The 26854-nt window shown below is 48.2% G+C and overlaps 2 protein-coding genes across 2 annotated transcripts; one reads left to right on the top strand and one right to left on the bottom strand.

The window, feature by feature from the left end:
• The first annotated feature begins 261 nt into the window (after window positions 1–261).
• On the top strand, window positions 262–8538 carry LOC119452777 (tyrosine-protein kinase receptor torso). The gene is made up of 7 exons (XM_037714723.2): window positions 262–562; window positions 976–1172; window positions 1686–1767; window positions 3191–3255; window positions 4689–4903; window positions 6677–6814; window positions 8296–8538. Exons 1-7 carry the CDS (start codon window positions 262–264, stop codon window positions 8426–8428), a joined length of 1131 nt encoding a protein of 376 aa, XP_037570651.2. The 3' UTR covers window positions 8429–8538.
• Window positions 8539–10049: 1511 nt separating this feature from the next.
• On the bottom strand, window positions 10050–25215 carry LOC119452775 (endothelin-converting enzyme 1). The gene is made up of 6 exons (XM_049667187.1): window positions 25198–25215; window positions 22250–22444; window positions 17620–17976; window positions 14022–15193; window positions 13276–13521; window positions 10050–10386 (listed from the first exon to the last, which is right to left on the bottom strand). Exons 1-6 carry the CDS (start codon window positions 25213–25215, stop codon window positions 10086–10088), a joined length of 2289 nt encoding a protein of 762 aa, XP_049523144.1. The 3' UTR covers window positions 10050–10085.
• Between the last annotated feature and the right edge of the window lie 1639 nt (window positions 25216–26854).

Genomic DNA, 26854 nt, shown 5'->3' with positions numbered 1-26854 from the left:
AACTTCTCGCGAACGTATTGCGTAAATGTTTCTTTCTGTTCTATATTGTGTTCTTTTTGCACATCGGTTGATGTGGGGAAATTGAGGTAGGGAGTACCTTGGCTACATTTCGGCTCTCCGTTCAACAGAAATGAATGAATGAATGAATGAATGAATGAATGAATGAATGAATGAATGAATGAATGAATGAATGAATGAATGAATGAATAAATAAATAAATGATCAGTCAGTCTGTCAGTATATCAGTCAGTCAATAAATCAATGAATGGATCAATTCTATCCTCCGCAACCATAATCTGGATCGCGGACTTGCAGGAGCTGGGTGCATCGCCAGCAGCCGCTAAGAAGAGTGCCGATTCGGAGCTATCCTCGCCACGCGAGTTCCTGCAGCTGCGCAGGAGTGCCTTTCGCCTGCTGCACAGGTCCTGGGACACGTACGAGATCCCCTTCGAGACGCTCGAACTGCACGAAGAGATCGGTCGCGGCGCCTTCAGCGTCGTGCATAGGGCTCACGTCTGGGTCGGCAAGGTCCGCGAGACGGTCGCCGTCAAGATGCTCAAGGGTAGGACCCGTCTTTTCTTTTTTTTGATCATTTCGATGCGCCTCATCCTACGCTACACTACGGGCTGCCAATGAAAGCAGATGTTGCCCCTACGAAAACAAGCCGCCTTCTCTAAAAGATGCTGCCAGAAACGTTCCTTTTTGATCACTCTGGACCACTTCAACCCTCCATGTTCCTTAAACCTCTATCTAGCTTATAATAAAAATAACACGTGGTCCTTCATATCGCCTACTCATTCTATCCCCAGTGGTGATCGAGTCCCAGTTGGGGCAGTGCATGACACTTACAAAAGGAATTCAAGTATGCTATGCGAGCTGTTCAGTCCCTGTCACTTCGCAGACAAGTCATGGCGCATTATAGCTGTGACGGCTTCCGTGTCATTAAAATCTGAGTCTGTCATAATCATCGCACAGACCTGCCGACGTCCGAAGAGAGGAGGAACCTTCAGCGAGAGATCGAACTCCTCAAGCTAGTGGGCAAGCACGCGAACGTTGTCAGCATGCGAGCCTACTGCACGATGGGTCCCAGGCTGGCGCTGGTCGTCGAGTACTGCCCACTGGGCGACCTCAGGACGTATCTACTTAGGACCAGGGCACGACTCGGAAAAGAGGTAGGTGCATCTGGTGGCGGACAATTCGTGAGTGCAAACCTTTTTTTTTAATTCCGACTAATAGGAAAGTTTTGATGCCTAGTGCCCCGAAGTGTCGCGGTTCGTTCATCCATTAAGTGACTCACTTATTGCCTCCCTAATTCCCTCAGGCACATTCCCCCACTAAGCTCTTGTGATCATTGCATTGACGAAAAGCTAATCCAACAAATGCGCACCAGAAGTGTCGGTTTGTACTGTGCAACTTTTAAAGTCATTGCCAAAGCAACTTTTCTAGAAGATTTCACAACATTATGTATGTGCACATCATCTCGAAGTTTTGCGGACAACATAAAAGCGAAACATCCTATGTTACGTCAATTTACAAGTGAACTCCCAAGCTTATCAAATCTTCAACTTCGAATTCTCATTTCCTGGCCTGAAACTGTGATGCTTAGCATAAAGGAATTGCAGTCATGAACTCTGTTTGTGCCTCAACGACTGTCTAGTGTTCAATATTCCTCATTGCTCATGCAGGCTCATGATTACGGATCGGATAGTGGTGATCTAGGTTTGCTCAGTGTATCTACAACAAGCACCGATTCTGGAATTCCAGAAGGTACGTTCCAGAAATCCGTCACGGGAAGTTGTCGAAAGCAGGGTCTATTGGATTGTGTAGGAGGCTGTCAGCAGTGTTTAATTTAGTTCTGCTTATTGGATGTGTTACAGAAGTACTAGCGTAGCCAGGGGATAGAAATCTTACGAAAAACTTTAGGTTCACCACCCTTACTCTGCTGCCTTACATAATTTGGGTAGTCGCTGTTTCTTCCATCAGTTACATACTACAGGATATTTAGTTTGTTCACCAACCGGGCGCATCCCGAGTACACAACATACTGAGTATGCTTTGTTCAAAGGCTGTCGTCAAACACGACCAGATTAGTGGATACCAGATGCTAGACAAGCTCCAAGTTGAATGTTTATTCCAGGAAACCCTTGACCGAAAGGTGGTTCAATACCATGCGTTTTAAGCCATTCAGCTTTGCAATACGGTTAGTCTCGTTGAGCTGTGTCGTGCAAGCCTGTTGACTTGGTTTTGACGTTTGGGTGTGTGGATGGTTGTAATGTGGTCAGGCCCGTTTGGTCAGGCCTACGTGGTCGAGACAGGTAGATACTAAAACGAACGACTCGAAGCAGTATTTACAGCATCGAAGCAGTATTTAAAAGAAGAAAATTGGCACTTTCTTGACGCGTCGAATAAAGTTGTTTCACTCACTCACTCACCATCATTACAAAATGTGGCTGTTGACGATTTTTTTAGAGAAGCATATACTTGTCTTCAAGAACCGTAACCAGTTAATTAGCGACATTTTTTAAAAAGTGGGAATGATAGCTAGGTTTTGTGATTTCAGTGTGTCAAAACCATAAATCAAGCTAGCAGATAAAGAACTTTACTTTTTAGGAACGTGAATTGTGAATACGGTGAACATTCGCGGTGAATCCACGTATGAAGCAAGGTTTACGTCAATAAACAATCAGCCTTGTTGATTGTGCGCTGTGTATATGAAGTCAAGGTGCACTAACTTGCTCAAACTGTTGCACTAGCATAGCAGCATGAATTGACATTTCATTTTCTTCTGCGTAAAATTAAAGCAATGTAGACAAGAGCGAAAATGAAAAAAAAATATTGCAAGATAACATTCATTTGAGAACGTTGGAAGTGCGCTGCAATTAACCTTGCCTCTTGCTAACTATCAAGTCATTGCCGCATGCTCTGCATGCTAGGTTTAACAAACACAATTTGTCGAAGCGGAAATATGTGTACAGGCAAGTAGAACATGGCGGGCTTTATAAATGGCAGCGGTAGAGTGGTAACAGTAAATCAAATGTCCCGTGAATCCGAATTAGCCACACAGTGATCTAGAGCATGGTCCACAAGAATGATAAACTTAGGCAAAGTATTGGCGTCAATTTGATGGGCATTTCAGTTATCAGTGTTCAGAGTTCCCACAGGTTGTACATTTCTTTTTTTTTTTTTTCAGATCTCGGAGAAGTGCCGTCACTGCTGCATCTTCTGTCGCTAGCACGGCAAGTCGCCCAAGGAATGGTGAGAGATTTGAGAGCGAGCCAAAGTTGTGTATCAGTCGCATTGGGAAAGACGTGCTAAAAGAGTGGCCCTAAAAAGATTAAGCTTGTAGAGCTGATAGCTCAGGTTATAGAGGGATTTCTCCGAAAACGCTGTGGTGCAGAGTTTGATCCCCAAATCACGAGGAATCTATCCTCAACTGCGAAGATTTATTTCTGAAGATACTGTTCCGTTCTGACTCCATAGCTTCGCGGTTTACCTTCAGGGTAGGTGCCAACATTCCCTTCACTTCCCCTTCGCCTAACTTCGGTGAGGAGTAGAAGACTAGAGTCATGCTCTTCCACGCCATCTCTCAAATCTATTCATTTACATATCTATCTGAGACTGAGAAGGCTTAGGAGTGAGGATCAACGGTGAATATCTCAGCAACCTGCGGTTTGCAGATGACATTGTCCTATTCAGCAACAATGGGGACGAATTACAACAAGTAATTGAGGACCTTAATCGAGAAAGTGTAAAAGTGGAGTAGAAGATTAATATGCAGAAGACAACAGCCTGGTAAGGGAACAAGAATTCAGAATCGCCAGTCAGCCTCTAGAATCTGTAAAGGAGTACGTTTATCTAGGTCAATTACTGACAGGGGACCCTGATCATGATAAGGAAATTTACAGAAGAATAAAATTGGGTTGGAGTGCATACGGCAGGAATTGCCAAATCCTGACTGGGAACTGTCGTTGAAAAGTGTACAATCATTGCATTCTACCGGTGCTAATAAATGGGGCAGAAACTTGGAGGTTAACAAAGAAGCTCGAGAACAAGTTAAGGGCCACACAAAGAGCGATGGAACGAAAAATGTTAGGCCTAACGTTAAGAGACAGGAAAAGAGCGGTGTGGATCAAAGAACAAACGGGGATAGCCAATATTCTAGTGGACATTAAGCGGAAAGAATGGAGCTGGGCAGGTCATGTAATGCGTAGGATAGATAACCGGTGGACCATTAGAGTTACAGAATGCATACCAAGAGAAGGGAAGCGCAGTCGAGGACGGCAGAAAACTAGGTGGGTGAAGTTAGGAAATTTGCTGGCGCAAGTTGGAATCAGCTAGCGCAAGACAAGGTTAATTAGAGATCACAGGGAGACGCCTTCGTCCTGCAGTGGACATATAGGCTGATGATGATGATTACATATGTATGTATGTATGTATGTATGTATGTATGTATGTATGTATGTATGTATGTATGTATGTATGTATGTATGTATGTATGTATGTATGTATGTATGTATGTATGTATGTATGTATGTATGTATGTATGTATGTATGTATGTATGTATGTATGTATGTATGTATGTATGTATGTATGTATGTATGTATGTATGTATGTATGTACTCTACCCTACTCTTTTGGGCTATTGGTAAATGAAGCTCGCCTCCGTTCTGCTCTGGATGGACTGCAGGACTTCCTGGCCTCGAAACGTGTGGTGCACCGCGACCTGGCCGCCCGCAATGTGCTGCTCGTAACCGAACAGCATGCCAAGATCGCCGACCTGGGCCTCTCTAGGGACATGTACGAGGAAGGCCTGTACCGCAAGCAAGGCGCCGGTCGCCTGCCGGCCCGCTGGATGGCGCTCGAGTCGCTCTCCCACATGACCTACACCACCTTGAGCGACGTGTGCGTGAGGAGTGCCTGTTGCCGCACTTTCACACTCAATATCAGGCTGTTCGTCACAAGCTGAGATGTTTGGAGGTTTTAGGGTCAGTGCATCACCAGCTAAAACTATTCGCCAACAGTGTTATGGGTGTCAAAGAAAGGTCACTCCCCGTCCAGAATCGGATGCCTCTCGTCGTACTAGTGTCACGGCGGCGGTAATCTGAGCATGCTAAGTTGGTTTTTACACCGTGCAAATGTTTTCTAAGACGTCTAAAAAATTCAATATTATTTCATTAGTGCACTTTAGGTAGTATATACTGACACCCGTTCACATCCCCCCTTTTTTTTCACCCACAGGGTTCTTGACGCCTGTTAGTTCATGTGGTTGCTTATGGTCTTTCTTTTATGTTCGTCAAAACCAATTAAGCGGGCAGCTCAGTCTTCCAGATGAGAGCGCACCACAATAAAAAAATAAAAAAAAATTAAAAGAAAGCCGGTCGCAAAGTCATTATTTGGGCGCAAATTCTAACTAATCAACCAATTCGCTGACTGACTATCTGATACACTAATTGATAACTAATTCTGTAAGTACTGGTTTCATCTGTATTTATCTAACCACCGATTTCGACTTTAACAACACTGATTCGAATTTCATTATCAATTGTGGATTTCACCGATCATACATGGCAGTATGCGAACCCAAAGCACAAGCCAGAACAGAAATGATTGGCTAATTTCGTATTCATTTCTCAAATAGCACGTGTCAGTGCACGCGTCATTGATTCGTTATTTACATTTCTTTATCTTGGCACGTTTTGCTGAATAAATAGCAAGAAGTTTGCGTTCGGCTTGATTCTTTAAACCTGTGTAGAAGTGAGCTTTTGTAAAAAAGGAAAAGGCGGGAAAGGGAAACTTGTCATCCATGCTACGGTAGCCCAAAATTACAAAGGAAACGACAGTAGCTTCATGCTACATACTGTCGTTTCCTTTGTGATCATCATGCAGCTGACAGTATACGTTCGAGGTACTGTAGAGTAGATGACAATGTTACATTTCGCGAAGATCTATAAACCTTGAAAATTTACGCAGAAACGATGTGCAAAAAAAAAAAAAAAAAAAAATCGCCGACTATTACGATACTCCCTATGCGAAATTTGAGTGCAGCTCTATACGTGCTTTCATTTCGCGATATATTCAGGCAAACCATTTGAGAGAAACATGTTGCAGAGTCGGCAATCGTCGTATATCTGATCTGTGGGTCAAGCGCGTCGGCTTTTATACATGACTCATCGAAGGTTCCAGTGTAATTACTGGCGCCGCTTGGCTTCCGCAACGTACTACACAGTTCGCGTCGCGCATACAATCAGATTACAAAACAATCGCAAACCAGCACAGTCGAAACAAGCGCGAACGAGACCACACCAAGCTAACCAAACTAGCGCGAGCGAGAGGCTGACGCGAGCAGACGATAGTACGAAACTAGCGGTCCAGCTGAGATCAGATACGAGTACGCATCGAGCTGTCGGGCGGGTTCGCACGAAACCAGTTTCCCGCGCGCACGTCACCGAAGGAGCCGCTCTCGTTGGTCTCCGCCGTTCGCGGCTCGCGTCATTCTTTCATCTTTCGTTGTTGTGGTAGTTCGCTCGATTACGCCGCCGCCACCGGTTGCTGCGGGAAGGGGCCATTAAGAGCGGCACTCTGAAAGTAAAATAAATAAATAAATAATAATAATCAGGCCTGCTTGCATCATTTTCGGCGACGGCAGTTCGGTGACCTCTTCCTCCTGTTGTCTAGGTGGTCCTTCGGCGTGCTCATGTGGGAAGTGGCTAGTCTGGGTGCCGTGCCTTACCCTGGCGTCGCCAACCACCAGCTGTTGGACTTTCTGACAACAGGCCATCGCTTAGAGAAGCCGGCCAATTGTCCACAGGAAACGTAAGAACGTGTGTTTTTGGTTTTGGGGTGTCTCTTGTTCACAGCTCGTTCGTTCGATGAAAGTTGACGACGATGAGGGTCATCAAGACCATTAAATTAAATTAGGAAGGTCTTACGCGCCAAAATCACGATCTAGTTATTAGGCACACCGTATTGGGGTACAGGGGAATAATTCTGACAACCTGGGTTTGTTACCTGACCCGAATCTAAGCACACAAGCGTTTTTGGATTTCGCCCTATCATTCCTGCATTTCGTCCCCACGGGTAAGGTTGCCTATTGTGTGCAAGTATAACCTCAAGCCAATTCCGCCGATAGAGTTGACAGTTCGAAAACTTTTGTTCAGTTTGCCGCGTGTTTAGCTGAACTTTTGGCTAGACGAAACAAATGTCCAAAGTCCCATGATACTCGTCTTTAATGGTGCATACATTAGAATTGCAATGTACAGATGCAATGTTCGTGGAAGGCGCAAATTCTGACTGCTTAAACGAATCACTAGACAACGCGTCTAAATCATTACTTTTTCGACCACCGTTCATGACTTCACTTAAAAAATTGCTTTACAATCTGAGACGAATTTCTTCGCGCGAGCGCATTTTCATTGCAGCCGACGCACAGAACGCGACAAACCGTCAACATTGAACTGTATTGAAGCACGCAGTGGAGAACAGAGATGTAAGAGCCAGAAAAAAAATAATAAACCCGCAAAGGTAGGAAAAAGAGGCAAAAGTTTCTTTAGAATATTTTTCAGCACAGAAAAAATGTATAATTGAAAAAAAAAACATAAACATGAAAAATAAAATTTTCGCATACAGTTATCTGCTGTGCAGCATACAATTCTAAAAGCGACGATGACAACAAACACAGCACAGTTTTCAAGTGTGTTCCTTGTACGCTTTAGTTTCGTTGCAAAACGTAGCGTAGCTTTCAAACGTAGCGGAACACAGGACGCCCTCTGAGCCATTGTATGGAAATGTTCATAACAAGCTTCGTAATAGGCTCATAAGTAAACGTGTTCGAAAACGCGTCTACGTACAAATTTCAATGTGGAAGCAGCCGCTATCGATCCTAATGCGAATGTGTCCAGCGAGAGTGGCTCGGACACTTAGTGACCTTTCCCTCAGTTATCAGATTGGCAATCTTTCGTAGAAGAGAGCTCACATGTAGAAGAGAATCACGTGTATTTAAGAATGATTATTTGTCATTGCTGGTATAATAAATATGAGCTCGAAATTCTCAAAATTTTGTGAAAAACAAACAGGAAAAAAAAACTTGTTCAGGAAAAATAAAGTGATTTTTTTTTGTTCCCGCTCAAAATTTCTGGACATATTGCATGCCTAGTCGAGAGGGCTATTAGCTGCAACTGCTGTCGACAACCTTACGAATATTCCAACTTGGCATGCTGTGTTATCTTATGATTGTGTGCTTATTTTCCGCGTGTGATCGTTCATGTTTCGCTATCGCTTTCGCGGCTTCATTCCAGGTACGACCTGATGACTTCATGCTGGAACGCCATCCCCATCTGCAGGCCAACGTTTTCAGCGATCGTGAGCAAGCTCGATGAAATCCTGGAGCAGTCGCAGGGCTACTTTAACTTCAATTCGGAGTCGGAGTAGCATGGCTATGCTGCCACTCATTGCGCTAGCAGTGCTAGCAGTCGTTTGACGGTTCCCAAGTTCAAGTTGCGCGAAGCCCGGCTTCACTACTCAAGGGATTGAAGATAATGTTCACGCACTACGGACAGTTTTGGCATCGAAGGAACTATTTGTAGTTTTGTCAGCAGCCACTACCGATAAGAAACCCTACTGCTCAGCCTTCTTCCGCCCCCCCCCCCCCTTTTTTTTTGTGGTACATCGTGATTCTTGTTTTGTATATACGTCTAAAAATTTTGTTTAGATTGCTTGAACGGCGCTCTTCACGAAAATAAATTAATATTTATTGCGTCATTGGTCCAGATCTTCAGATAGGTATACCCAGACGGGCACACGAGAAACATATTATGCAGCCCGAGGAATCATCATTCGCAATTGCTGCAACAGCAACTTTCCTTGCGACCTGCAGCACTGTGTTTGAGAGCTTAAGCCGCAATCGTGGCCATCTGTGTAAGCGAATCGTCACCCAGCGATGGATTACGTAGGCTTCTTTTCTTCCAGTGCACTATAGTTGAACCGGCCAGACTGTCTGGCTGGTTCAAATGGAATACTTCAAAGGCCCGCCCGGAGCAATAAAGTTTCGCTATCTTTCTCGTGATGTAAAAATAGGCGTTAAACGAGGGGGAATTGGCCGTGGTTAGTTTTGTAAAGTCGCGTGATTTCACGGAAGTTGATGGCCGTGTTGGGTTCTGGAAACTGAGGCGACTGGTGTTGAAGCGATGCCCTGGTGATTAAGCGCGCGGGCTGAGGCATCGGCAGCCTCATTACCACGTAGAACCGTATGGGCCGGAGTCCAAGATGACGATACGCGTCTCCTGATGGTCTCGGTAGTCGTATTGTCGAAGAAATTGGGCGGCGCGGCTAGCCACATTCAAGCATAGTTAGAAACTCTAAGCCGCAACTTGCCCAAGAAGTTCATTTGGAATATCTCTCTCGCGATATTGGGGGCACTGTGCTGATGCATTGTGGTATACCAAGAGCCTTCGGGACTCACTCTGACTGAATTTCGGCCCCAGTGATCAGGCAGCGCTCACTGATGGCGCAAAAAGCGTCGGCCGCCATGCGATCCGATTGTCGCGTTTGAGTGGCTCAGCTCTGTACGCAGGACGTTGCGGCAGATCGCTGTTTTTTTCGTTTGAAATTTGAATACGGGCTTCGTTCTTTCGAAACACAATTGAGAGCGTTGCAATCCAAACGCCCTAGAGCACGGTCACGTTATGTTTTTCTCCATATTCTTATTCAGAGCCCGAACAAAAGGACGACGTTAAACATAATTTCATGAAAACAACCTTTACAAGTGTTGCTAAACATGACTTAGAACATTTCAATAAGGCCTACGGCCTAAAATGAATACTCGAAATTTTGCGTAAATAAACGTAATTGGCTAACTAATCTCACTTCAATAAATAGTCACGAGTACCAGCAATATGGTGTTGGTCTCATTTGCTAAAATGCATTACTGTACATTTAAATTTAGTTCAGTAACATGAAACAATAAATGTTGCATTAAACTATTTCGTCATTCAGCGATGCGTTATAAGTCTAGACAACCTACGACAAATAAGCGGCAAATGACACGACAACAGCCCGAACGGCGAAACGGATAACACCGATTTCTGTTCTAGACAAAAACACAGGTCTGTGGTGTTGGCTGCTCAGGGCGACAGTGGAACGATCTGCCGAACTCGGAGCCATTCATGGCCAGGTTGCACCGCCGTCGTCCGTCGGGCTCCCCGCAGTAGTGGCTGCAATAGCTGACGTAGAAAGTCTGCGTGGCCGTGAGGAACTCGAGCGACTTGAGTCGCAGGGTCCGCTTGTCCCGGTTCTCCTGCGAGCTAAGCTTCATGGCGGCCAACGCCACGTCGAGGGCGAAGAGGTCAGCGATCGAGCGGCGCTCGGCGACAGACTTGGCGGCGTCCAACCTGCGAGTAGCACACGCGCCGCAGTGTATATAGCTGAGTGGCCATGACATTTCGCAGCCGAGGTGGCAGGTTCGATCCCACGGCCGCGGCGTGGGATCTGTAGGGGCTTTGGGTTCGCTGTCCAAGACTTAGGATGCCAAGCATGTCGTTGCTAACATTTTTGATAGAGAAGCTATATATACCTTTACCAACCAACGGTTCTTTCGTGTGCCCAGCAAAAAATTTCCGCCAAAGTAGGCCGATCCTGGCGATAGTGCAGAAAGGGTCCAAGCTCATTGGCACATACCAGGGACGAAAAAGAGAAAGAGAGGAAGAAAGATAGAGAGATAAAGAGAATAACAGAGAAAAAGAAAGACCGAGTGAAAGAGAGAGAGACAAAGAAAGATAGAAAATCACCACGAAGGTCAGAGAAAGAAAAAGAAAGAGAAAGAAGGAAAGAGAGAGAAAGAGAGAGAACGAAAGAAAATCACCACAGAAGTCAGAGAAACAAAGAAATAGAGAAAGAGAGAGAAAGGAAGAAGGAACTATAGAAAAAAAGAAAGAAATAGAGAGAGAGAGAGAGAAGAAAGAAAGACAGATAGAGAGAAAGAGAGAGAGAAATACAGAGAGAGAGAAAGAGAGAGAGAGAAAATCACCACGAAGGTCAGATGCACACACGACAAGCTTCGCATACCCCCATTTTCGCCCCAGAGGAAGGGCTGGTGATTTTTTAATGATGTCCCATGAGGCAGAAAAGCCGGCGTTGTCCTCAACGATCGAGTGACAGGAAAAAATTATGAGCGTCTTGTTTGTTTGTATGCCAAGATTAAAGTTGGATCACATTAGAGTACGGTCGACTTAAGGCGGAGTAAAGTGAATTAAAGTGAAGGTGTGGAGGGGGGCGGGGATTAAAGTGGATGAAGTTGGATTAAAGTGGATGAAGGTAGATTAAAGCGGATTATGGTAGATTAAGGAGGATCAAACGGGATTAAGGTGCATTAAGGTAGATTAACGTGGATAAAAGTGCATTAAGGTAGACTAAAGTGGACTATAAGTTAGATTAAGGCGAATTAAGGTGGCTTTCGCATTCTAATCACGTAAGGATACTTAAATGACTCAATTTCATTACAGTTGGCACTTTCCCACAAAACCTGGCGATTTCGGCATATTGACTTAAAGCCCATGTTTTTTTTTTTTATATTCATAGACTTGAGCCCGGCCGTTATTGCAGTTCAGGAGGAGCGGCATTTTCTCTCAATTTTGTTCGCTTTTAATTCGCAACAAGCCGATCAAAATAGAGTTTGAAACTGGGGTGAAATTTCGAGTATTTAGATTTAGGCGCAAAGTAAAAAAAAAAATCTCAGATGGCCAAAATTAATCTGGAGACTTCCACTACGGCGTGCCTCATATGGAGATTGTGAGTTTTGCATGCATAACCACAGAATTAAGTAAATGAACCTTCTATGCGATGACATCACCATAATTTAAAAAAAGGTAAAATGTTCACCAAGAGTAACACAAGTGCTACACTCGACTAGTTCCTGCCGTGCTACGACTCGGTATTTAGCGATGCGGAGCCCTCTTCAGATTGGAACCAGAGAATGGATGCCCTGGCCGAACGTTCAGCTGCTCCACGGCCGATAAGTGGAGCCACATGCGCGGAATTCTGGTAGAGTTTGGTTGCCATCCCAGCTCGACGGTGAGTGCGCCTCTCAGCGCTCTCATTGAACCAGTCGAGTGTGTGCCGAGCGCTCGATTGTGACCAGCCGAATGTAAACGGCAACACGAGATGGCGCCCCATAGAGCAGGTTTTGTAGCGCTATTAGGGGGCAGACAGAGAATTCGGGAAATGGCGAAACGAACGAAAGAATTAACAACCGCGATTACGCTCTGCGTGTTCTTATCGTATGCTTGTCGACTGTGCTCGCTCGCCATGACATTGTTGTCAACTGCCCCGTCATCAAGCTCATCGCGGGCAGCGTCGACAGCTGGCGACAGAAATCTCGAATGTCATGCAGAGGAGTCTCGCGTTCTGGGTCATGTGTCCCATCCGGCGAGTGGTAATCGAAGCGTTGTTCTCAATTAATTAATTAATTTATGGGGTTTTACGTGCCAAAACCAGTTCTGATTATGAGGCACGCCGTAGTGGGGGACTCCGGAAATTTGGACCACCTGGGGTTCTTTAACGTGCACCTAAATCTAAGTACACGGGTGTTTTCGCATTTCGCCCCCATCGAAATGCGGCCGCCGTGCGTTGTTCTCAGTTTTGGCATCAAGAACATCCACCTTTTCGCCCTTCTAGTTAAGCATCCACTCGTATTTCAAACGAAGATTTCGCGCGGAGGCTCTTCTACATCGGCACTATCTGAAACTGCGCTTTTGACGCGGCCCAAAATTTCATTGCAGATTTAGAGCGCAGCTCTTAGGTGCCCGTTCCTGCGACGAGCGTCGGCGGCGTAACCAAGCGAACGAGCACAGCGAAAGATGAAAGCGAACGCGTCTCGCAGCGGGGGATGAAAGACGCGAGGAGGAAAGCGGAGAGGAGGGTGCAGCGGAACCATGAGGCGGAAAGCGGAGGTGGGTATGGCGAAAGCGTGAAAAGAAAAGCATAGTGCGGCGACGATGGGCACGAGATGGCGCTGCAGTAGCGCGCGTCGTCTGGTAGATTTGTCGGAGGCGGCTGCTGTGCATGGCGCCCACGCGTCACCCACGCGCCGGCTCTCGCGATCTCCAGATTAGCGAGGCGGTCGCGCCACGCTTCGCTCCGTTTGCGACGCGCCCCACGAGACAGACTGTCCGCGCCAGCCAGTAATATCGCGAAATGAAAACACGTATTCAGATGCGCTCAAATTTCGTATTAGGAAGTATCGTAATCGTCGGCGAATTTTTTTTTCTTTAATAGCTACTGACCTGCAGGGGCTTTCTCCCGGCTTGCCCGGTTGCCACCACGAAGTGTTGCGGCCTGCGCTGTCCAATTCACGTCCACGCAGGTCCACCGAACGCAGTGCTTGCGTTGCCAAGTTGAACCCGAGACCTGCGTACGTCATGGCGGCCGATCCGCTTCGCCGGTATGACGGTGGGAACAGGGCGGCCAGGCTAAGGCGAAGCTCGTTCAATGCGTAAAGATAGAGCACGCTTCCCGAGGGCCAGCGATACCTGTCAGAGATCACGCGTGATTATTTATGAAAGCGCATAAGAGGCACCAAGAGCTTAAATTTGAGTACAAGGGGTGAGGATAGAAATATGCAAATACGCAAATTTTGCATTCGTATGCGGCTTCACGAAAGTGTAAACTAATTATCGCCGTGAAGACGCACTCAACACAAGAATGTGGGTGCGGAAAATGATAATACCTAAATTTTGCTTTTGTGTATGACTCCGCGGCAGTGAATTAGTTGTCTTCGTGGTGCCACTTTTGAAGGCAGTATTCACCCATAAACGCACTTCGCATTTATTGGGGAATATATTCATAATTACGGTGTGAAGATGTTTCAATGGTGCATCTCTGTGCGAAACACCAGTATGGAAAGTAAAACACCAACTCTTTCACAATGAAATTGAAGGTACACCTTGTCGGTACCTGTTCTTCGAATCAAAACTTTAAAGGATACATTTAGTTAAACCTCTTAATTCAAGCAATAATCAGAAATCTTCACCTGGACGTCATTAGGTTGTCATAATACGGCGTGGCAATCGTCGTCCTCAAGGCCTTCCTGGACTCGAGCCACGTTCCGAAGAAATTCTTGGCATCCCCAGTAAAGTTCGCGTAGATCAAGTCGAGCGATCCTCCTTGCAAGTGATGTGGCTCGGGAGGCCACAGTTGGCGCGACGAAGCCAGTGAATAGACCTTGCTCTGTGCTTCCGTCTTCGTCGATTTTGCGATTCTCGGCGAAGCCCGCACGGATCTGAGCAGCGCGAGAGACGTCCACTTGAGTGTGGCGTTCACCTTTTGCCTTTCGTACGGGTCGAACGCTCTCCGGTAGAGTGGAATCGCTTGTACGATCCCGAACGATTCCTGCACCGCAACGAAGCACTGTATGTACTCCGCGAGGCCTTCAGTACTCGGTGAAAGGAAGTCGAAATCGGCGTTGACGATCCAGGCGTATGAGTAAGCGAACATCCACCCAACAACGTTAAGGATTCTCGATGCCGGCATCGAGTCTACCAGGCCGCCGATCCTCGCAAATCGCGGCTCGTTTGTTATAAGGAGCCTGGTGTCGGCGGAAACGTTGACGGCGCCGTTCAAGTGTTTGTTGAGGAGTCTCGTCCACTCAGCCGAAGACGCGCCGTTACCGAAGACGACGGTGACGTCGCTCAGCGGGACGAGGTCGTCGAATCGTTCGTCTCCATCGTCTCCGCTGAGTAGGACCTTCCTGAAGGCTGCTTCGTCGCGGCGCAGTTCTTTGAGCGCCACGTCGTCCAGCTTCACTCGGCCACTGCTGAGAAATCCGGACAATTTCCTAGTGACGTCGTCGTAAGCGGTGTCGTTGAGCTCTTCTAATTGTTCCATGCGAAGCCCGGGAACGTCGCCGTGCTCGCTGATTATGACGACGGGGGCGCCGTCGTGCGCCCAAGCTGTCGACACGGTGACGTCGAACCACAGAGCCACCCTCCACTTGACGGCGAGGTCCAGCAGAACGTCGAGCACGTCAGATGACACGGCGTTCTGACCGGGAGCAACCGCGGAAAGCGGCCACGGTATCCACCGGTTGCGCATAAACGCCACGAAGTTCTCGTCCTCCGAGCTTCTGCCCCTATCTAGGCACTGCCTAAGAGCAGTGAAGGCCGTGGTTGACGCAGGAGGAATGGACTCACCGGCCAGGAGTGCCTACTCGATGACCATGAGCAACCGTCGTGCATATGGAAGCTGCACTACGCTGCACACGCTAGCACAACGCGAAAGACGAAGCACGTAACTGACACACTAATACAACGCGCAAGACAAAGCACGTAACTGAATCGTCACCGAGTCAAATCAGCGCGTACAGCGCGTCGTAATTGCAGCCTCCGCGATCAACTTCAGAAACATTTTCAGAGCTAATTGCGGAGGCCACGCTCCGCTGTGCTGAGTACGGTGAACGCCACCTAGGTGGCGTTGGTAGTGCTTCTTGATGCCAGCGTCCCTTCGAATGCTGGCATCGAGGCGTCGTAGTGCTGAGACCACCGAAGCGTTCACTGTCGGTGCGCGGTAAGGCCCGACCACATTCGGCGTTTTCCCGGCGTTTCCTGGCGTTTCGTGACCCGGCGCCGCTCAGCGTCGACGCTGAGGGAGGCGCCAAGCCGAAACGTCGTACTCAAGGCACACCAGAAATCTCGGCGCCGGCGCCGCCGCCGGAAGCGGATCGATGAGCGCCGACTTGGCGCCGACCAATCAGCGCATGGCTGCGGCCGCGCTGCTGGCAACTTTTGCAAGCGACTTCCGCAGCAACCATTTCGCGTGCGTGCCACCATGTGGCGCCAGTGTCTCGTCGGCGAGGTGGCGCCGTCTGAGAAAGCAGCCGCTCGTACCTTCGAGCGCGCTGCCGTGAATGTGTGTGCGTGTGTGTGTGTGTGTGCCGCAGAACTATAAACAGGGCTTAAAAACCTTAATCGGGAACATTACTCATAGTTCACTTGAATGACATTGCACACTGCTTCTGGTTAAATCTGTCTGGTCACATTGTGCGACGCTGGACTGGTGCTGTTTGCGTGCGTCTCATGTGGCTGGGTGACCTCTCCGGCGCCGTTGATGCAACGACGCCGAGAGACGCAACGGCAGGAAGCGCCGGTGAAAACGCTGAATGTGGGCCGGGCTTTAGTGTCATAATGCAGTACTTCTCTTTTCTGCTCGTAGGCGGCGGCACCGCCCCGAGCAAGAGCGCGGGTACACGGAGGAGTGTTAGATATATAAGGCGCGTCTGTGTAGCTCTCTGCAAATGCGTTTGTGGCGCAATGGGTTAAACGCTCGGCGATCTATCGTCGCGGACCGAGAGGTCGTGGGTTCGATTCCCAGATTTTGCATGTTTGTGGAACTTTTTCTTCTGGTTTCTTTCTTTGTATTATGTTCGTGTACATTGTAAGCTGACGTATTTCCGTGACGGAAATACGTCAGTGAAGTCTTGGTGGACCCCGGCATAAAACACCTTCGTGTTAAAAAGAAAAAACACTTTCCACTGTAAATGCGACTGCATTCCACGTAAGTATAGGAACTCTAGAAATAAGGTTGAATATGAGACCAACTGTTACACATAAAAAAAATCAGAGTGGCAAGTTCTAAGAGTGTAAACCGCTAGCACTGGTCGGCGGAATAAGTGGACACTCACTCACAGTCACGTACGTGCACTCACTTGTAACGACACTATCACGTTCTTACACACTACCGCACACACTCACCGCTACTCGCTCGTGTTTATACTCGCTTCAAGTTACACTCAGTTATACTAACTCATTCTCAAAGTACACTCGCGCTCCCTCGCACTCACTCTTGTACATAGTCATGTACTCTCATGGACAGTCAATCAATTTCGCTCACACTCAACATGCATTCTCTCCCGCTCAAGTACACCTCCACTCACACCCTTAGTCACTCATATCAGCCACGACTGTAAGATTAGCGTAAGTATAAAGTTGTCGCAGTTTCACCTGAAAGGCGAAGCATCAATTGCGATAGCAAACTTGTAGAGAGCTATACGGAGTAATAATATTAGCTTTATCAGCTGTATAAACTTGGACATGCAGCAGCATCGGCAACACGCAGAACTGTTGTCGACGCCATCGGCGTTTTGCCCGCGTTCGCTCAAAATGCGTGCGGCGTTCGTGACTGTTGCCGGAGCCTCTGATATAAATAGGCACTGCGTGCCGCAGCTAAACGCCGCCTCCCTTCCCTCCCCCTCCCCCACGGCCTCTCGCTCGTCGGAAGAAGGCGCGTTTGCTCTACATACATGGTGATTGTGAAGGAGAACAGAGACGCCTACTTCTGCAGCCCTTAAGCGAGCACGGCGCAGAACGCGCGTTTGTTCTCCGCCGTGCGTTCACTCCCCGTGAAAGACGCGCCCCTCGCGCCCTTTCACTCGCACATACAGCGCTCGGCGCGCGGCGACGATTTCTTCTCCAAATGACGTCATACGGAACCTCACGGCGACGGCGACGGCGCCGGCGACGCCGACGGCAGAAATCTGCTTTTGAGTGTCCATATAATTGCTATCGCAATAAAACGAGTGTGCTCATGAGTGACTATGACAACATAGGAGCGTAAGGAATTCCAATCAGACTCGCCTGTGGATCGCCGAGAGTGTACATGACTTCCCGGCTGTAGGCGTGGGCCAACGTGCCCCTGCTCCCAGATGTCCACTGGCCACCGTGGCCGCAGACGCGCGCGTAGAAGTCCACGCAAGGGTCTGCAGACTCGTCCAAGGTTGCCAGGATCGCCGTCGCGTGCTGCAGGCAGTCTTCAGTGTCGCAGACGTCGGGGGCTGTGCGCATAGGGCTCTGCACACGGCGCACCGCCAGTATGGACAGCGCGACCACAGCCAGGGCCACTACGCCGAGGGCAGCGCACACCAGAGGTCGCGACACGGCGTCCTCTTGGTGGTGACGGTGGTACGCCTTCGGAGAACAGGCGCTCGGCTGACCCTGCCGGGACAGCGATGCCCAGAACGAGAAAAAGACGGTGCGACGGTTAATCCTTTTCGATCGTTCGAATATAACTACAATGGAAGCTGTGAAGCAAATTCAGTTATCGATTAGGATTTTATTGATTTATGAAAAAAAAAGTTTACCGGCTGTTACAATACTACCAAACGCGAAATTTGAGCGCAGCTGTATGCGTGTTTTCACTTCGCGATATACTGGCTGGCGCGGGCAATGTGTCTCATGCGGCACGTTGCAAACAGAGCGAAGTGTACCGCGTCTGCCTCGCTAATCTGGAGATCGCGAGAGCCAGCGCGTGGGTGACGCGTGGGCGCGATGCACAGCAGCAGCCGCCGCCGACAAATCTACGCGATGACGTGCGCTACTCTGGCGCCATCTTGTAGCCTTCGTCGCCACTCTACGGTTTTCTTCTCACGCTTTCGCCATACCCTCCTCCACTTTCCTCCTCATGGTTCCACTGCACCCTCATCTCCGCTTTCCTCCTCGCGTCTATCATCGCCGCTGCTACCCGTGTTCGCTTTCATTTTTCGCTGTGCTCGTTCGATCGGTTACGCCGCCGCCGACGCTCGCCGCAGGAAAGGGCGCCTAAGAGATGCGCTGTAAAAGCTCTAAAGGCACTTGTGGATATCTTCGGAAAGCTTGAGCTCTGTGGAAATAAAATTCCAACCTTCAACCTAATAATGGGTTAAAGACGAAGCTGAAGCGTCCTAGAATTTTTAACACGAAAGTGTTTTATGCCGGGGTCCACCAAGACTTCACTGACGTATTTCCGTCACGGAAATACGTCATAGAACATAATACAAAGAAAGAAACCAGAAGAAAAAGTTCCACAAACATGCAAAATTTGGAAATCGAACCCACGACCTCTCGGTCCGCGACGATAGATCGCCGAGCGTTTAACCCATTGCGCCACAAACGCATTTGCAGAGAGCTACACAGACGCGCCTTATATATCTAACACTCCTCCGTGTACCCGCGCTCTTGCTCGGGGCGGTGCCGCCGCCTACGAGCAGAAAAGAGAAGTACTGCATTATGACACTAACGCGCACCGACAGTGAACGCTTCGGTGGTCTCAGCACTACGACGCCTTGATGCCAGCATTCGAAGGGACGCTGGCATCAAGAAGCACTACCAACGCCACCTAGGTGGCGTTCACCGTACTCAGCACAGCGGAGCGTGGCCTCCGCAATTAGCTCTGAAAATGTTTCTGAAGTTGATCGCGGAGGCTGCAATTACGACGCGCTGTACGCGCTGATTTGACTCGGTGACGATTCAGTTACGTGCTTTGTCTTGCGCGTTGTATTAGTGTGTCAGTTACGTGCTTCGTCTTTCGCGTTGTGCTAGCGTGTGCAGCGTAGTGCAGCTTCCATATGCACGACGGTTGCTCATGGTCATCGACGTTGGTAGTCGTGATGGAGGAGACGTGCCACCAGGCGTCAGCGTGGGTGCATCAACGCCTAAGGGCGCTTTAGCCACAAAACACCAATAGACATTATATATCAACGTGCAATAAACATTACACTACTTCTGTGAAGACACGTTTCACTTTCGTGTTCTATACCGATTCCTATATAAGAGGGATCAACCACATTTTTTCTGCACCTTCGCCACTGCGCGCCGCTGACGTTTTACACTGCCGAGGAGGCGAGTGCCATCTGGATGGTGTTTTTGGAAGTAACGTACCCGGGTGCGCGCGCTGTTTGTATGCTATAAATGATGAATATAGGTTTGTGGTTCGGTTTCCTCGTAACAGAATGTTTTCTCGTACATTCAAATTACAATTCGACGCTATCATGCCTGTAGGTTGTGGTTAAGTCGTACTTTGCGATTTTTCTGACGGATTTTACTTTAAGAAATTCAATTTTGTTCACTAACGCCTTCCGCTACGCGGAGGCCCTGCGCGATCGTGGTCCCGGTTCGGGAAGATTTTCCTGAATAGTATGTCCAGCGTCAGGATTGGTATGCCCTGACGAACAATTCAAGCGTAAGAGGCTTTTCTGAATATGAGCACAGATTTTCATTTGCTAATTCATTCGTCCATATATCTGTTCCACAGTTTGTGTGTCTTGTCTTAGTCCACAATTTCTGTATTCATTGTGCAAGTGCCGCAGCGCTTCTCTATATTTGTGACTAACTCTCTTTTAACAACGAAGCTGTTTATGGCTAGGCTCCCGTGAAAGTTTCATGCGCGAGAGCTAAAACTCCGGTATCGTGGCTCGATCCCGGTGATAGTGCAGAAAGGTCCAAACGCAGTGGCACCTACCCCTGTGGACTCCGGGTATAGTGGGCTCCGGGACCTGTAACGCGCCATTGAACTACCCTTGTCACACCTGTGACCCAAAGAGGTCCCAGAAACAAGGTCAACAAGAGATACCACGATCGGATCTTAGCCCAAAAGGCCGACCCGCTTGGACAATGTCAACGTTCGCACCGCCTTGTCTTTGTAGGCGTTCCAACCGCTTGTGTGCCTAGTTTCCTGCCGCTCGACCGGGGCGGCGGCACCATCGTGCGTATGTAAGACAAGGTGCCGTTGTCTATTTTCAATTTCACTTCTCTCGTCGTAATGGGGAGGTCCTGTGTAGTGTTCACTGCCGGCGACGATTGCATTATCGTCCCCGTTCCTGCCGTCGCTCTTCGTAGGCGCGTTGCTGCTCGGATATCCGGACTATACGCGGCCCCCACATTCTGTGTCACCTCTGTGTCGTGCGCAAAACAGCTTCACTGGTCATCCACCTTCACAAAGCGGAATGGCTCATAATTTTTGTTTGGGAACAAGGTACGCCCAAAAGGATGTAATCTTTTCTTAAAGTGCTGGTGGTCCAATTTAATAGGGAGTCACCCATTACGGTCTGCGTCATAACCAGGTGGTGTTCTAGCCTATAAAAAAAAAATCCAGATTCTTTTTTTTTTTATTGGGCGACGTTGTATAGATTCATGGTTGTGCGCCTCGCAAGACAAGCATAAACCGAGACGGCAAACGCGGCGCTGAGCTTGCAAGTAAAAGTTTATTGGAACAGAAAAAAAAAAAGAAAAAGTAGGCAGCTTGCACTAGTGGTGGAAGGCTGGAGTAAACAGCGAAGCTGGTGATCGACCTAGCTTCTTCCACGTTTTACTAGGCTTGGCTAAGTTTGGCTAGGAAATGATAAGTGCTGCTACTGTATTCCGAATCGGCTCGCCGCCGACGCAGATTCTCGCTTGGCGGCGCGACGGGCTTCAAGATGAGCGGCTTCTTCTTCGGGTGTCCGTATCTTCTTTGGTCGTCCCATGTCAAGGCTACATGTACGCGCCACAGAGTCAACGAGAATTCTGCCGCCGTCGCGGCGGCTCCGAGCTTTACCTCGCCGGTGCCGTCACAGCCAAGCTACGCCTCCACACTTGCCGGAGCGTGGCTGGTGGAAACCTGCCAATGCGTCGCCAGAGGCGCCTGCTGCAGTCACGGACACCGCGAGCGTTCGGCGCGAACGCGGGGAAACGGAGAAACGCGGACGGCGTCGGCAGCAGCTCTGCACGTTGCCTCGTTGGTGCTGCTACAATTTCTTTCTCTCTCTCGCTCTCATTTTCTCTCTCTCCTGAGCATAGCGCGCGCGGCGTGTATGCTCTCCTTCCCTCTGCTTAACGTCCCATGTCAAGGAAACATGTGCACGGCACGGAGAGGAGGCGAAGCACACGCCGCTCCGCGATGTGGTTGCTAGGCAACGCGCGGTGACGTCATCGTTCAGCGAGGTTTTTTGTACACGTTTCACGAACTGATGGTCGGCTTAAACAGCTCCGCTGCTAAAAAGAAAGCGTAGCTTGAAGCCATCACATCGCCTCGAATCGTCATTTCAGCCCACCTGTTTTGCATATTTTTTAAACGAAGGTGTTGCTAGTCTTCCCTCTGTTTTTTTACTCATTGACGTTGATTATTTGTTTGGAAATGATGCGATGACCTCAATGTATGTTATATTTTTCTTTCTTCTTCGCAATAAACCGGAGCCAGTAGTTGGAGAGGCACAGCAACAATAGCACCAGCACTATTGTCCCTCAGCTTTTGCTCCAGAAGGAATAATGCAGGACAATAAGTTGATCAAAAATCCAAAGGCTAGCACGCCCATGCAGAATTACATACAAGCCAGTATCCATCAAACACGTTAGGGTGGCTAGCGCTAACAAAATTGAACGCGCACTTTGGTCACAACTTGTTACACTGGCGCCGGATATCACGACACAAGTACTCTGTAGAAAGCCAATTACAATCGAGTTCAAAGAAACTTACGACCATGGCGTCATCCATGGAGATAGCCTTGAGGGGTGAGCGAGAAGCTGGCTTGGTGGGGACGACCATGCCCAGGGAGATGCTACGGTCTATCGAGGCACGCTGGCTGAGGGGCTCGCGAGGGTCAACGTACGGCATCTCCGCAATGTCCTCTATTCCCTGAAGCGTTTCTTCTATGGCACCCAGAATGTCTTTCTGCAAAAAAAGAAAAAAAGAGAGAAAAAGAAACAAAAAAAATGTGGTTGATCCCTCTTATATAGGAATCGGTATAGAACACGAAAGTGAAACGTGTCTTCACAGAAGTAGTGTAATGTTTATTGCACATTGATATATAATGTCTATTGGTGTTTTGTGGCTAAAGCGCCCTTAGGCGTTGATGCACCCACGCTGACGCCTGGTGGCACGTCTCCTCCATCACGACTACCAACGTCGATGACCATGAGCAACCGTCGTGCATATGGAAGCTGCACTACGCTGCACACGCTAGCACAACGCGAAAGACGAAGCACGTAACTGACACACTAATACAACGCGCAAGACAAAGCACGTAACTGAATCGTCACCGAGTCAAATCAGCGCGTACAGCGCGTCGTAATTGCAGCCTCCGCGATCAACTTCAGAAACATTTTCAGAGCTAATTGCGGAGGCCACGCTCCGCTGTGCTGAGTACGGTGAACGCCACCTAGGTGGCGTTGGTAGTGCTTCTTGATGCCAGCGTCCCTTCGAATGCTGGCATCGAGGCGTCGTAGTGCTGAGACCACCGAAGCGTTCACTGTCGGTGCGCGTTAGTGTCATAATGCAGTACTTCTCTTTTCTGCTCGTAGGCGGCGGCACCGCCCCGAGCAAGAGCGCGGGTACACGGAGGAGTGTTAGATATATAAGGCGCGTCTGTGTAGCTCTCTGCAAATGCGTTTGTGGCGCAATGGGTTAAACGCTCGGCGATCTATCGTCGCGGACCGAGAGGTCGTGGGTTCGATTTCCAAATTTTGCATGTTTGTGGAACTTTTTCTTCTGGTTTCTTTTTTGTATTATGTTCTATGACGTATTTTCGTGACGGAAATACGTCAGTTAAGTCTTGGTGGACCCCGGCATAAAACACTTTCGTGTTAAAAAGTCACAGGCCTGCGCGGCAGACGCAGCACGGGTTACGCTGTGATTGCAGTCACAGCGTAAGCTCGTTGAGCGGCGCAAGAGTAGCTCCAATTTCTGCACCACGCACAACAAGGTCTTCACGGCAAAGTGTCTTCGCCTCGATTTTGACGAGAACGATCTGAACTGTCCGACTGGCGTCGAAAGCAAGCTGCGTCTTGTAATGCTCTCTGCACAGCAGTCTGCTGAGCCCGATGATGCCTGGTTGTAGCCGCACACGTAGCTCTATGATTCGCTTCTTGCGTCCTTGCGAGGAGACCTTGCGTCCTTGCGAGGAGACGCCATAACGTGTACCGAAGAGGTACCCAGAATACGTGGCGCACATCTGACATCGGGATAGCGCTGATTGCACGCCTCGTCTCAATCGCATCCCGTCTGAATCGCATCTAGTCGCACGCGGCGGTTGCAGGCACGTTAACTAGATGGCGCCACCATACTGGCAGAGGCTCGGGTCGCCTGCGCGGCTGCATATAGGGCGCGTATAAAGGAAATTTTTCTTCTGCCTGGTAGCAAGTGCTTGCGTCGCTCAGTGGTAAAGTATCGACTACCACGCAGTGGGCCTGGGTTCGATCCCGGTGGAGAGCGGGTGGTTTTTTTTCGCATTTCCGGTGATAGCGGTTACGGGGCCGTGGCGGCATCATCGCGACCAGAAACGGCTATTGGAATGAGCCCATAACAGCTTACGCAGTAAAAGGTGACGTGGTAATTTAAACTGCTTCTATCGTTGGTTATACTGAGCCCTCGAAAGCGTTCTCTCTCGTCTTTCTTCGCGGTTGGACAAGTACGCGATCGATGGCCGGTCCTGTGCGTTGTCGAACACATGAGAGCACTAATTTCAGGCGTCGAGGGACACATACAAACGATACAAGCTCGAAGGTCTTTCCATGGCCCCTCAAGTTTCTTCAATGCCTAATATTGTCTAACTGACAAACAACTCGTTCGTGTGCAACGCCAGCCCTTATAGTTACATCCGATAAATACAAAGACGCATAATTTTCTCGATTGTTATAGAAATTTTAGTTAAAAAGTCAGCTACAGTCTTTTGTCTGCTCTTCGTTTAAGTCCAAGTTTGAGTGGCGCTGTGACACTGTGAATGCCGATGATGGGGAAAATTAATCCGGAGGGCAGCCATTTCACTACACCATCTCTCACAACCCGTGCGCTTTTTTTTCCCGATTTTATATTGAAATATGTGATGTCATGCGGTGCACCCGAGCTGACGTTCGGGCGCGAAATTCAAAATGGAAAAAAAAAAAACTATGCGCTTCTTGTTCCTGGCTTGCGACCAATCTTTTCCCCCAAATAAACAAAAGTGGGTTCTTTAAAAACTGTGTACCAGTAGTATCAACTAAACTGCTCGTCTTTAGCGTCCATTTAACAGCGTGACAGTCGCGCTGTCTCGAACGTGCTGAAACCTGGCAGATGGCGCAGTCTTTCTCCAGTGGGCATCAATGCTTGGGTTTCCAGAGGTACATGACTGATAATCGTGCCGTAAATGGAGCGCACAACTGTGGCCTGACGCTATAGCGCTGTACCACACAGAATTACCATTCGGCAGCGGAAAGGTTGATTTTATTTTTATCGTCATGAGAGTGTTCATATAGTGCTACAAGATAAACTTATTGCTTTGGTCCTATATAAACTTATCCCTCTTAGTTGCCGAACTTTTTATCTCAACCAGTCACCCCTTCGCGCAACCTCCATCTGATTATGCGCTTTCTTCGATTGTATTTTCACATGACACTCATTATAGATTACACAAATACACTGTCGATTACCTGCTTTAACAATAGCATTACCTGCCCAAAACCACTCATCCTTATTCGCAAATTGAATACATCGCTTAATCATTTGGTCGCGTTTCATATTTTGCCCACACGACTAACTTGTTTGTATTTCATTATACCCCCACCATTTTGCCAACTAACGTTCGTTGCGTGGTCTCTTGTATTCTTTCAAACGTTCTTTACGATACGCTATCTTTGTCGTCGGCGTTTCGGTTACTGATGGCTTCCGATGGCCAAACACTGTCACCCGTATATATATATATATATATATATATATATATATATATATATATATATATATATATTGCCGGCAACAATTGTTCACCGGATTATCACCAATCGTGGGAGAGCTAGGCCCAAAACACGCCTACTGTAGTGGAATTTTTTAAAGCGAAGCTTTCTATGTCTCACTCATTCGTCCGTGAGCGCCGAAACCCACTGCAGGAAAGCCAATTTACACAATATAACTATCTGCGCACACAATCGTAGAACACTACAGTTTACCTTCGCAATTGTGCAGATAAGAACAATGGGAACTGCAACGCCACGCTACCCGGACGAACTGTATATATCTGCATTGCATTACGCGCGTCACGCAATGCATTCCCGGCCGTCACCATGGGTAGGCCGCGGGTACAGCGCACGGCAGAAGAGGCTGCCGTACGCGAACGTAAGCGCGATCATGCCCGTAAGGCCGATCCCGTGTATCGGCAACGGTGGAGCCTCTGACCGTCTATCACAGCGATCGCAAGGCAATACTATGCAAGTGTAGAGTCGTCCGTGAAAGTGCGAGTTTGTGCGTGTAATCAACGGCTGCATGATCTAAAATAAAGGCTATGCAACTTAATGAAATGCGTCTCCATTCAACTTCAACGTTCAAAAAAATACAAACATAAGCAAGCAATCAAATCACGTAAGCATCGCATCGGGTCGCTCAGCATTATTTGGGTTCGTTGCGTGGTCGTTGGCTTTAGACTGACTTTGATTCATGGGGTGCATGGTTGAAAGCTTCGCGTTCAACCATCTTTCTTTAAAAGGGGGCTTTGATTTTTTGTAATGTTGTGACAGATTATACATATTTACCGAAAGAGTCTTGTCTGATCAGATTGCGCACGAGACGCGAATAGTGTCGTGCTTTCACGAATGTGTGCGAGCACAAGTGATTATATATGTATACTCTGGGATGTACAGTGTTCCGAGTATAAATAGTGAATGTACTCCCGTCCGTCAGATTCGATGACGGACGACTGCATCAACCGTTCTCATGTAGGGATTAGAGTGTTCTCTTTCTGGGCACGAGTTTGCCCAATGAAGAGCTAAGTTCATACCTCAAACAGGGGCCCTATAACGCAAGAGTATTCCAAAATGTTTTTATTACAATATCCTGACATCAAACTTACGTAGCCTCCGACGGAAGCGTGGTTTGAACAAGATCATGAAGGTATCTGCTCGCTTATAGGAAGTCCCATTTGTATGCTTTCAAAGCGAATATCATTGCCTTACATGGCAGGTTCTTGTTATATAATTGGCTAACCAGAGGTCAGGAGAACGCAGAAGTCGAGAGAGTTTAGGTGGTGCCGTGCTAAAGCAGTTAAAACAGATAAACTGATGAGGAGGGTAATTCCAGCGACTGCGATTGGTCCGCTTCCCCTTGCTTAGCTTTCGGTAT

This window comes from Dermacentor silvarum, chromosome 5 (genome assembly GCF_013339745.2).
Source record: "Dermacentor silvarum isolate Dsil-2018 chromosome 5, BIME_Dsil_1.4, whole genome shotgun sequence".
Lineage (NCBI taxonomy): Eukaryota > Metazoa > Arthropoda > Arachnida > Ixodida > Ixodidae > Dermacentor > Dermacentor silvarum.
This window is presented reverse-complemented; position numbering and strand designations above follow the sequence as displayed.